The sequence below is a fragment of the Garra rufa genome, chromosome 18, assembly GCF_049309525.1.
Source record: "Garra rufa chromosome 18, GarRuf1.0, whole genome shotgun sequence".
Classification (NCBI taxonomy): domain Eukaryota; kingdom Metazoa; phylum Chordata; class Actinopteri; order Cypriniformes; family Cyprinidae; genus Garra; species Garra rufa.
This window is the reverse complement of record NC_133378.1, coordinates 43,308,697-43,321,094: the sequence shown is the minus strand read 5'-3', so window position 1 is coordinate 43,321,094 and position 12,398 is coordinate 43,308,697. Positions and strand designations below refer to the sequence as shown.

Below are 12,398 nucleotides of genomic sequence, written 5' to 3'. Positions count from 1 at the left end.
TACTATTATTTCTGTTCTTATTAGTAAGATTTGTACTGTTTTTAAAGAAGTTTCTTATGTTCATTAAGGCTGCATTTATTTCATTAAAAATTCTGAAAAAGTAATATTGTGAAATAATATTCCAATTTAAAACAGCTGGTTTCTATGTGAATATATTTTAAAATATAATTTATTTCTGTGATCAAAGCTGAATTTTCAGCATCATTACTGCAGTCTTCAGCGTCTCATGATCCTTCAGAAATCATTCTAATATACTGATTATAATATTATAATATGATTATATACTGTTAATAAAAGTTAATTTAAAGACAACTTGTGATAAAAAAAAAATCACTTTCTCTTTTGGTTTTGTTGTGAATTGTGGCTGCTAGCCTTCATCATGCCACGCTTCATCATCACCCTGGTCTTCCTCATGATGCGGTGCTTCATGGTCAGGAGCAGCAGCTGTCAGAGCGACAGGAATCAGGATCATCGGCCCCGCGTCAGCTGCGTGAGTCAGGGACTGACGGCTGTTCCGGACGCCATCGACACCAGCACGCAGGTCCTGGTTCTCACCGCAAACCAGTTCACTTCTCTGTCCTGGTCCATGTATTCTGGATTCACAGAGCTGCACGAGCTGGACCTGAGCCACAATCACATCAGCACACTGGAGCCGCCTGGTAAACACAAGCACAGCAGGCGTTTGTCAAAAATACAACAATTCAAATGCAAAAAGCAAAATGTCAACTTCAAAATGCAAAATGAATGAAAAGTGCAAAAATTTTAATGCAAAAATTAAAAAGCAAAAAAATAAAATAAATAAAAATTAAATCACAAAGTGTAAAATTCAAAATACAGAACTTTAAATGAAAATTAAAAGGCAAAATGCAAAAATCCAAATGCAAAATGAATGCACAGTGTAAAAAAATATATCACAAAGTGTAAAATTTAAAATACAAACTAAATGCAAAATGTGCATATTTCACTGGAAATGAAAAGGCAAAATGCAAAAATCCAAATGCAAAACAACTGCACAATGTGAAAATTAAATCACAAAGTTTGAAATTCAAAATACAAAATAAATGTGAAAGGCAAAAATTTTAATGAAAATTAAAATGTAAAAATTAAAAGGCAAAATGCAAAAATTTCAATGAAAATTAAAAGGCAAAATGCAAAAATCCAAATGCAAAACAACTGCACAATGTGAAAATTAAATCACAAAGTGTGAAATTCAAAATACAAAATAAATGTGAAAGGCAAAAATTTTAATGAAAATTAAAATGTAAAAATTAAAAGGCAAAGTGCAACAATCTATATGCAAAATGAATGCACAGTGTAAAAAAATAAATCACAAAGTGTAAAATTTAAAATACAAACTAAATGCAAAATGCATAAAATCCAATGAAAATTAAAAGGCAAAATGCAAAAATCCAAATGCAAAATGAATGCACAATGTGAAAATTAAATCACAAAGTTGGAAATTCAAAATACAGAAATTAAAATGCAAGAATTAAAAGGCAAAATGCAAAAATCCAAATACAAAACAAATGCACAATGTGAAAATTAAATCACAACGTGTGAAATTCAAAATACAAAATAAATGCAAAAATTTCAATGAAAATTAAATGCAAAAATCCAAATGCAAAATGAATGCACAATGTGAAAATTTAATCACACAGTGCGAAATTCAAAATACATGCAAAAATTGGATTGAAAATTAAAATGGGAAATTAAAATGCAAACTCAAAATGCAATTTTTAAATTATTTTGATAAGTTAATATTTATCATATATTTTATAATTTTTTTTATAATTATATTTACATTTACATTTATTTAGCAGATGCTTTTATCCAAAGTGAGAGGCAAATAGACAGAGAAAGTAAAGTTTCAAGTATTGTTAAAACAAGTACAGGGAAAGATTTAAGAAAAAAAATTTTCAGCTGTCGCTAGATAATTGTCATGGAAAATGGTCATTCTTTTTAATATTTTAAAATATAATTAGTGTCTATGTTTGTAAAACACAAGTTAAAGGGATAGTTCACCCAAAAATGATAATTTGATGTTTATCTGCTTACCCCCAGGGCATCCAAGATGTAGGTGACTGTTTCCTCAGAAAAACACAAACGAAGATTTTTAACTCAAACCGGTGCAGTCTGTCAGCCAAATAATAGACGTGGATGGGCACCAGACCTTTAAAAGTAAACAAAAACATGCACAGACAAATCCAAATTACACCCTGCAACTCGTGACGATACACTGATGTCCTAAGACACGAAACCATCGGTTTTTGTGAGAAACTGAACAGTATTTATATCATTTTTTACCTTTGATACACAGCCACGTCCATCTGTCATGAGCACGAGTTCATCATCCGGATCGTTACGCGTGAACGCGCTCTGGAGTAGAATACGCAAACACCAGAAGCGATCTGTCGCATGAATACGACACTCATTGTTTCCACAGAGCACAGAGATTGTGGGTATAGCGGCTATTCAAAATGGTAATTACTTGTGCTTATCCTGATTGTTCAATCCCATTTAAAGCTAAAAGATTACGTTTGTTTGCGCAAACTCATCCGGGACTTTTCACTGATAAACTGCCATTATTTGGCTGACAGACTGCACCGGCTTGAGTTAAAAATCTTCATTTGTGTTCTGCTGAAGAAACAAAGTCAGCTACATCTTGGATGCCCTGGGGGTAAGCAGATAAACATCACATTTTCATTTTTGGGTGAACTATCCCTTTAAGTGTTTGAGGTTTACAAAGTATTAAATTATTAAAACAAGCAACAGCAAGCTAATTTGTAAAATAAATTAAAATTGTAAACTTATTTTAAATTAAGATTTGTTTTTATAATATATTTATTAATTAGTTTTTTATTATAATTACATAATTTATTATTATTATTAATTAAGCCTTTTTATGGTTGTAGACTTAGTCTTTATGTACAGACATGGTTACGAAGGCACAAAACTTTTATTTTGATGTGATGACAGTCTCAAACTCTGATGCCTCTGTGTGTTTCTTTCAGGTCCAGTGCTGGAGAAGCTGAGCGTGTTGCGTTTGTCTGGTAACAGGTTAACCGGTTTGGGAGGAATGGTGTTCCGTGGCGCTCCCAATCTGATGGAGATCTACTTAGACAGCAACCAGATTCGCTCCCTTCACGACAGCACCTTCAGCGAGCTGCCGCGTCTGGAGATCATCAACCTGTCTCAGAACAAGCTTCCCGCTCTGCCTCTGCGCCTCCTGGAGCGCGTCTCCTCCAGCGGCCTGAAGACGTTCAACTTGGAGAATAACAGCGTCTCGCTGATGCCCGATGGGTTCTTCTCGTCCAAACCAGATTTGCCTTACGTTTACCTGTCCCACAATCCCTGGCTCTGCAGCTGCACCATCGGTTACCTCCACAGCTACCTGAACGACCAGGAACACAACGTCTACATCCACAACGGACCCAACGACATCGTTCCTGGCGCAGATTCTGTGGTGTGTTCTGGACCGCCTCATCTGCTCAAACGGCCCATCATTGAGCTGGAGGAGAATGACTTCTGTCCACCAGATCCAATATATCCACCAACTCCACCCATTCCAATGTATCCTCCACCTCCCTACCCCATTGGAGACCATGATTTGGGACCCCCTCATGTTTTTCTAACAACCTCAGTAAAACCAATTTCCATCACTCAAACGCCAACTGCTCCATATGACACCACCACAGACACCCACCTGCACGATTCCACCAATTTCTGGACCTCTGTTGAAGAGTATTGGGTCACTGAGACCTGGACCAGAATCTGGTATGAATTCTGGACGGAGTATTTTACCTTGACACCAATGGCCAGTCCATATCTTCCCTCTCAATACACCACAGAACCAAACATCTGGAAAACTGACACATCCCAACCCACAACTAACCCTGAATCACCAACCACCGGTCCAATTAGTGCTGAATCCCAACCAGAACTCCACACGATCATGCTCCAAACCGAACCTCCAACCGCTGGATGGGTCACTCCCCAAACAGAACTGCCATCCAGCGTTTCAATTATTACAGAATCCCAAAGTCAAGATACTGACCAACCAGAACCACACACTTTCAGGGCATTGATCACATTCGACACCACCTTTGAACCAATTATTGACCAATCCCAACATCAAAGTACCGCCAAACCAGAACCGCACACGATCATGCTCCAAACCGAACCTCCAACCACTGGATGGGTCACTCCTCAAGCAGAACCACCAACCAGCATTGGTCCGCACTGGTCAGATGCTCAGGAAGTGAATGGACGTCTGCTGCCGTGGTGCTGGTGGCTGTTTGCTGGCTTTGTGTTGCTGTGTGTACTTTCTGCTCTCACTTCCTGTTTGCTGTTCCTGTGGCTCCTCAGAATCTACCTGGTCGTCTACCGGCGGCTCAAGCGTCACGTCTCGGCTCGCTCGGACAGCGGCGGGGTCGCCCTGCGGGCGTACAGACGCACTGAAAACACACACAAATGGGAGAATGAGGGCGAGAGCGTGAGGTTTTTACCTCTAGAACAGATCAAAGATGCTCAAGCCGTGTTCCGGAGCGTCCTCTTCATCTCCAGGGATGAGGAACAGCAGATGAGAGAGACTGAAGGGAACGTTTCTTCCGAAATAGAACTGGTGAGAGATAAGGAACAAGTGGCAATGGTGAGCGGGGAAGTGTTCAGGAAGACGCTGTACAGAGTGATTAGCCGAGAAGAGGAAGCACACAGATGGACGGAGGAAGAGGAGCACTGGACTCAGAGCGGAGTGGGGACGAACGCGCGCTACAGCCTGATCCTGAAAGAGGAGAGAGGACGCCAGAGAGAGATGCAGTGGGTGGTTGGGGAGTGGGAGATTGGGGATGGGGGCGTGGCCTGTGAGAGGTCCTGCTCTCTGATTGGCCAACCCTCTGCAGTCGCTCTGGAATGAACACAATTTGGTCTTACTCATCAGTTCTGAGCTTTCTGATTGGGGTTGGTTGGGAGTTGGGAGTGAATGTGCTGATGACTATTTATTTGGAATATGATTTGTGTGCCTTTGTGCCGCAGACAGTTGTTTAAACCAGTTTGATGTTATTTCTGAGTGTCAGATGTGTTTGTGTGAGTCTGCAGTGGTGCATCATGCTGGAGATGAATGTTCAGAGAGAGATGCAGAAGGGGTTCTAGTGTTGGTTGGCGAGTGTTTCCTGCCATAATATGACGTTTGTTTAGTTTCATCTTGCCTTCTTCAGTTTGATGATGATTTCTTTGATTCATGAGTGTTTGTGAGTTCATTTGCACAGATGCACACATGCGGCGTGTGTTTTGCTTTAAGATGAGGTTGACGTTGTGTTTCTGACATGATGAACCTCACGTGTCTCGTCAGACACAAGCTCCTGTTTCTGCTCTTCTGTTGCTCTTTTATTCTGGGTTTTGAGTTATTTTAAGTTTTAAAAGTGTCTAAAAACTGCAAAACATCAATAAAGGACAATGTGTATAAAAACAACTTTTTTTTTGTTGATGGAAGATCTTAAGGTGAGACACTGCAGGTGAATAGAGGAAGAAAATTAACCAATAGTTATGGCCTTACCCAGTTGATTGATTACATTGATAATTGCAAACATTTTTTGTATTGCAAGTTTTCTAAAATGTTAGGTTTAAATATGCAAGGAGTCATTGTTTAATAAAATATTGCATGCATTTCTAACACAAAAATCTGAACACTGAATGAAGTCAGTTTCAAAATTAAAGTTTAATTTTGTTTGACATATTAGAGTCAAAAGTATTTACAGAGGGAATTTTGGGTATCTCATTTTTGTCACTCCATACTTCAGAAAATGCTATATTTTCACAATATTAGTGGGAATAAAATGTTCAAAATAATCAAGCAAATTCTATCTGAACAAATCCCTCTGTTAAAACCTTCAGGATATAGTCAGGAACACAAATGTAAAGTGTGGTGTGTGTAAGTGCTGCTGAAGTGGAGATTTATATCTCAGTGTAGGAGAAAAAACTCATGGCCTTTAGAAATCTGTATTGTAATTGAAATCTATTGACACAAATGGATAAAGTGCTATAAAAGAAAGACTTAACAGTGTCTTTTGGATGTTTTCTTTCCACTAGTCTGAAAAAACACTTTATGAAACAGCAAAAAGCCCAGAATCTCAAACTTGACAGGTGCATGAAAAAACTGCTTTTGTCTTCAGTGTCTGGCTGCAGATACTAATTCTGTTGTTGTTTTGTCATTGTTAAAGGTGTTTTTCAACACAATAAAGCTTAAAATGATTTAAAACAGATCCAGTTGTTGTTAGTAAACAGTTCTCTCCTCTGATCTAATGACACTGTTCACAATAATAACTGCTTTAGATTTCACTAGTTACAGAAATGAACATCTTCCAGGAAACCCAAGACAAGCTCATGTTGGGAACTGATGAATATATGCTCATATATGGAAGGAGTGATTGTGGTTTGTGTTTGACTCTGAGAAAGAGAGATAAAGCTGTGAATCCAGCTGAAGATACAAGCGTCTCCATCCAGACCAGAGGAAACGGTCTTCATACAGACTCACGCGGCTCCGCAGACGCCGGAACTCAGAGGTACTCGCTATATTCACTCCTTTATGTATTTGGGGACACTTAACTTCCAGCAATACCGTCTACTATTTGAACTGAACTGAGCTGGATGATGACATCACTGAATTCAATGATGAACTTCCTTTAACTGGAAATTGATTGCTTACAATACTGCATTATTGACACACTATTGCCCTGTTTAATGCTGTAAAGCTGCTTTGACGCAACCTGTATTGTTAAAAGCGCTATATAAATAAAGGTGACTTGACTCCTTTACAATAGCAAAGTTTGAAATTCAAAACATTCAAAATAAATGCTAAATGCTAAAATTTCAACAAAAATGCCAAATTAAAATGCAAAATTAATGCACAATGTGAAAATTAAATCACAAAGTCTAAAATTCAAAATATAAAATAAATGTAAAATGCACAAATTTAAATATGAAACTTAAAATGCATTTTTTGTAATTATTTTGTAAAGTTATTATAATAACGTATCACTTATCATTACTTATTACAATAAGTAATTATTTAGCATATATTTCATTATTGTATTATTATTACTATAATCTTTAACTTTCTACAAATATAGACACTACTTATATTTTTTAAATGTTTAAAAATGAAAGTGAAGTGCTTGTGCTTTACAAAATGTGTGTGCTGTAATGAAGATGATCTCAGTCTAAAACAATACTGTTACTGTTATTACTGTTCTTACTAGTAAGATTTGTACTGTTTTTAAAGCAGTTTCTCATGTTCATTAAGGCTGCATTTATTTAATCAAAAATCTGGAAAAAAAAAAAACAGTAATATTGTGAAATATTATTTTAATTTAAAATAACTGTTTTCTATGTGAATATATTTTATAATGGTATTAATTCCTGTAATGCAAAGCTAAATTTTCAGCATCATTACTCCAGTATTCAGTGTCCATGATCCTTCAGAAATCATTCTAATATGCTGATTTGCATTAAATTTAAAGACAACTTTTGATTTAAAAAAATGTGTAAAATGTTCATAAAATAAAAAAAGTCTTTTTTCTCTCGATTTTGTGGTGAAATTTGGCGTAAACATGTTTTATGAGAGTTTTGCTCACCATTGTTTTAATATCCTGCAGCCTTCATCATGCCACGCTTCATCATCACCCTGGTCTTCCTCATGATGCGGTGCTTCATGGTCAGGAGCAGCAGCTGTCAGAGCGACAGGAATCAGGATCATCGGCCCCGCGTCAGCTGCGTGAGTCAGGGACTGACGGCTGTTCCAGACGCCATCGACACCAGCACGCAGGTCCTGGTTCTCACCGGAAACCAGTTCACTTCTCTGTCCTGGTCCATGTATTCTGGATTCACAGAGCTGCACGAGCTGGACCTGAGCCACAATCACATCAGCACACTGGAGCCGCCTGGTAAACACAATTAGTCGTTTTACTCAAGCTGTGGGAGAAATTGTGAAATTCAAAATGCAAAATGAATGGAAAGTGCAAAAATGTGAACACAAAATGAAAATGTAAAAAATTAAAAAGCAAAATGCATGGACAATCCAAACATTTAAATGCAAAAGTGTAAAATTCACAAAAACAACATGCAAAAGGCAAAAATTTAATTGAAAATGAATAGGCAAAATGCAAAAATCCAAATGCAAAATGAATGCACAATGTTAAAAATTAAATCACAAAGTGTGAAATTCTAAATATAAAATAAATGCAAAATGCAAAAATGTCAATGAAAATTAAGAGGCAAAATGCAAAAATCCAAATGTGAAAATTAAATTGCAAAGTGTGAATTTCAAAATACAAAATAAAAAATTCAATGAAAATTCAAATATTAAATTAAAATGCAAACTTAAATGCATGACTTTTAATCATTTTGATAATTTATTATTTATCATATATTTTATTATTATATTTCCATGTTTTTTATTTATTATTTTTATCCAAAGCGACTTACAATTGGGTAATACATCATGCGATTTGTCTTAAAGAGGCAAATAGACACAGGAAGTGCTCATATTATGTCACTTGTGGGGTTCGTGCTGGGTGGGGTGGGGTTGAGCATTGTGAGCTGGTGTGTGTGTGTGTGTGTGTTGTTGTGTGTATTATGCTGTCTTTGACCGTGATTTTTGCTCTGCTGTTTTGGTTCTTTTTTTTTGCTTTGATGTACCGGAGGACCCCCTTGAAAACGAGATGTTTCATCTCAAGGGGTTAATCCTCGCAATAAAGACATGTTAATAAATAAATATTACCAAATTTAAAGCATTGTTCAGATACAAGTACAGGAAAAATTAAAGAAAAGAGAAAACAGCTTTTTTTTGTAGGATGAAGTCAAATAATGACAAAAGAGATTTAAAAAAAATATATAATTAGTGTCTGTGTTTGTAAAAATCAGTTAAGTGCTTGTGGTTTACAAAGTTTAGAGTATTAAAACAAACAGCAGCAGAAGTACATTTTGTAAATTAAAATTTGTAAATTATTTTGATAAGTTAATAAGTGTTATTATAATATATTAGTTTTTTGTAGATTTAGTTAAGTGTACAGACATGAATTAAAAGGCACAGAATGTTCACTTTCTCAAACTCTGATGCCTCTGTGTGTTTCTTTCAGGTCCAGTGCTGGAGAAGCTGAGCGTGTTGCGTTTGTCTGGTAACAGGTTAACCGGTTTGGGAGGAATGGTGTTCCGTGGCGCTCCCAATCTGATGGAGATCTACTTAGACAGCAACCAGATTCGCTCCCTTCACGACAGCACCTTCAGCGAGCTGCCGCGTCTGGAGATCATCAACCTGTCTCAGAACAAGCTTCCCGCTCTGCCTCTGCGCCTCCTGGAGCGCGTCTCCTCCAGCGGCCTGAAGACGTTCGACTTGGAGAATAACAGCGTCTCGCTGATGCCCGATGGGTTCTTCTCGTCCAAACTAAATTTGCTTTACGTTTACCTGTCCCACAATCCCTGGCTCTGCAGCTGCACCATCGGTTACCTCCACAGCTACCTGAACGACCAGGAACACAACGTCTACATCCACAACGGACCCAACGACATCGTTCCTGGCGCAGATTCTGTGGTGTGTTCTGGACCGCCTCATCTGCTCAAACGGCCCATCATTGAGCTGGAGGAGAATGACTTCTGTCCACCAGATCCAATATATCCACCAACTCCACCCATTCCAATGTATCCTCCACCTCCCTACCCCATTGGAGACCATGATTTGGGATCTCCTCATGTTCTTCTAACAACCTCAGTAAAACCAATTTCCATCACTCAAATGCCAACTGCTCCATATGACACCACCACAGACACCCACCTGCACGATTCCACCAATTTCTGGACCTCTGTTGAAGAGTATTGGGTCACTGAGTCCTGGACTAATATCTGGTATGAATTCTGGACGGAGTATTTTACCTTGACACCAATGGGCAGTCCATATCTTCCCTCTCAATACACCACAGAACCAAACATCTGGAAAACCGACACATCCCAACCCACAACTAACCCTGAATCACCAACCACCGGTCCAATTAGTGCTGAATCCCAACCAGAACTTCACACGATCATGCTCCGAACTGAACCTCCAACCGCTGGATGGGTCACTCCCCAAACAGAACTGCCAACCAGCGTTTCAATTATTACAGAATCCCAAGGTCAAACTACTCACCAACGAGAACTCCACACGATCATGCTCCAAACCGAACCTCCAACCGCTGGATGGGTCACTCCCCAAACAGAACTGCCAACCAGCGTTCCAATTATTACAGAATCCCAAAGTCAAGATACTGACCAACCAGAACTCCACACGATCATGCTCCAAACTGAACCTCCAACCGCTGGATGGGTCACTTCCCAAACAGAACTGCCAACCAGCGTTCCAATTATTACAGAATCCCAAGGTCAAGATACTGACCAACCAGAACTCCACACGATCATGCTCCAAACTGAACCTCCAACCGCTGGATGGGTCACTCCCCAAACAGAACTGCCAACCAGCGTTCCAATTATTACAGAATCCCAAAGTCAAGATACTGACCAACCAGAACTCCACACGATCATGCTCCGAACTGAACCTCCAACCGCTGGATGGGTCACTTCCCAAACAGAACTGCCAACCAGCGTTCCAATTATTACAGAATCCCAAAGTCAAGATACTGACCAACCAGAACTCCACACGATCATGCTCCAAACTGAACCTCCAACCGCTGGATGGGTCACTTCCCAAACAGAACTGCCAACCAGCGTTCCAATTATTACAGAATCCCAAGGTCAAGATACTGACCAACCAGAACTCCACACGATCATGCTCCAAACTGAACCTCCAACCGCTGGATGGGTCACTCCCCAAACAGAACTGCCAACCAGCGTTCCAATTATTACAGAATCCCAAGGTCAAGATACTGACCAACCAGAACTCCACACGATCATGCTCCAAACTGAACCTCCAACCGCTGGATGGGTCACTCCCCAAGCAGAACTGCCAACCAGCGTTCCAATTATTACAGAATCCCAAGGTCAAGATACTGACCAACCAGAACCACACACTTTCAGGGCAATGATCACATTCGACACCACCTTTGGACCAATTATTGACCAATCCCAACATCAAAGTACCGCCCAACCAGAACCGCACACGATCATGCTCCAAACCAAACCTCCAACCACTGGATGGGTCACTCCTCAAGCAGAACCACCAACCAGCGTTGGTCCGCACTGGTCAGATGCTCAGGAAGTGAATGGACGTCTGCTGCCGTGGTGCTGGTGGCTGTTTGCTGGCTTTGTGTTGCTGTGTGTACTTTCTGCTCTCACTTCCTGTTTGCTGTTGATGTGGCTCCTCAGAATCTACCTGGTCGTCTACCGGCGGCTCAAGCGTCACGTCTCGGCTCGCTCGGACAGCGGCGGGGTCGCCCTGCGGGCGTACAGACGCACTGAAAACACACACAAATGGGAGAATGAGGGCGAGAGCGTGAGGTTTTTACCTCTAGAACAGATCAAAGACGCTCAAGCCGTGTTCCGGAGCGTCCTCTTTATCTCCAGGGATGAGGAACAGCAGATGAGAGAGACTGAAGGGAACGTTTCTTCCCAAATAGAACTGCTGAGAGATAAGGAACAAGCTGCGATGGTGAGCGGAGAAGTGTTCAGGAAGACGCTGTACAGAGTGATTAGCCGAGAAGAGGAAGCACACAGATGGACGGAGGAAGAGGAGCACTGGACTCAGAGCGGAGTGGGGACGAATGCACGCTACAGCCTGATCCTGAAAGAGGAGAGAGGACGCCAGAGAGAGATGCAGTGGGTGGTTGGGGAGTGGGAGATTGGGAATGGGGGCGTGGCCTGTGAGAGGTCCTGCTCTCTGATTGGCCAGGAATGAACCGCTGGATGCAATTTGGTCTCATTCATCAGTTCTGAATAGGGGTGGGAGAAAAAATCGATTCTCCGATGCATCGCGATTCTCTCTTCAACCATTCTGAATCGATTCCTAATATTTCAGAATCGATTCTGAGCTTGGTTTTTTTCCCCGCATATGGCACATGTGCGCGCTAGAGAGGCGGCTGACTTCATTGCACAGAATTTGCATTGTGAGACTCGTGCGCACTGCTTGACATTGTGTGCTTCCACCCGCCGTGTTTTACTTAAGTTATGCTTTCATTTCTGCCGTCTGGAATGCAGTAGGCCTACTATTAGATGCACTGACAGACTTTCACGTGTGCTTTGTGTTTGTTCGTCCTAAAGCTCGATTGCAGAAGCGGTTAAATGCGCTTGCATTTTCGAATAGTTTTAAATGAAACTGTACATACAGTCAGTTATGTTTTCAGAGCAGGACAAAACATCTGATATATTGAAATAGATCTGTGCGTCAGATGCTCCGCATACCCAGGCTGTCAGAGAGAATG

The 12,398-nt window shown here is 40.2% G+C and overlaps 1 protein-coding gene across 1 annotated transcript; it reads left to right on the top strand.

Moving 5' to 3' along the window:
* Positions 1-391: 391 nt before the first annotated feature.
* On the top strand, positions 392-4,945 carry gp1ba (glycoprotein Ib platelet subunit alpha). The gene is made up of 2 exons (XM_073822591.1): positions 392-659; positions 3,012-4,945. Exons 1-2 carry the CDS (start codon positions 413-415, stop codon positions 4,910-4,912), a joined length of 2,148 nt encoding a protein of 715 aa, XP_073678692.1. The 5' UTR covers positions 392-412; the 3' UTR covers positions 4,913-4,945.
* Positions 4,946-12,398: the final 7,453 nt, after the last annotated feature.

Bases quoted from the DNA above. Each gene is read 5' to 3' on its own strand.
- gp1ba (XM_073822591.1), top strand. From the start codon at position 413: ATGATGCGGTGCTTCATGGTCAGGAGCAGCAGCTGTCAGAGCGACAGG. The intron at 660-3,011 runs GTAAACACAAGC...TGTTTCTTTCAG, and splicing joins CAGCACACTGGAGCCGCCTG to GTCCAGTGCTGGAGAAGCTG.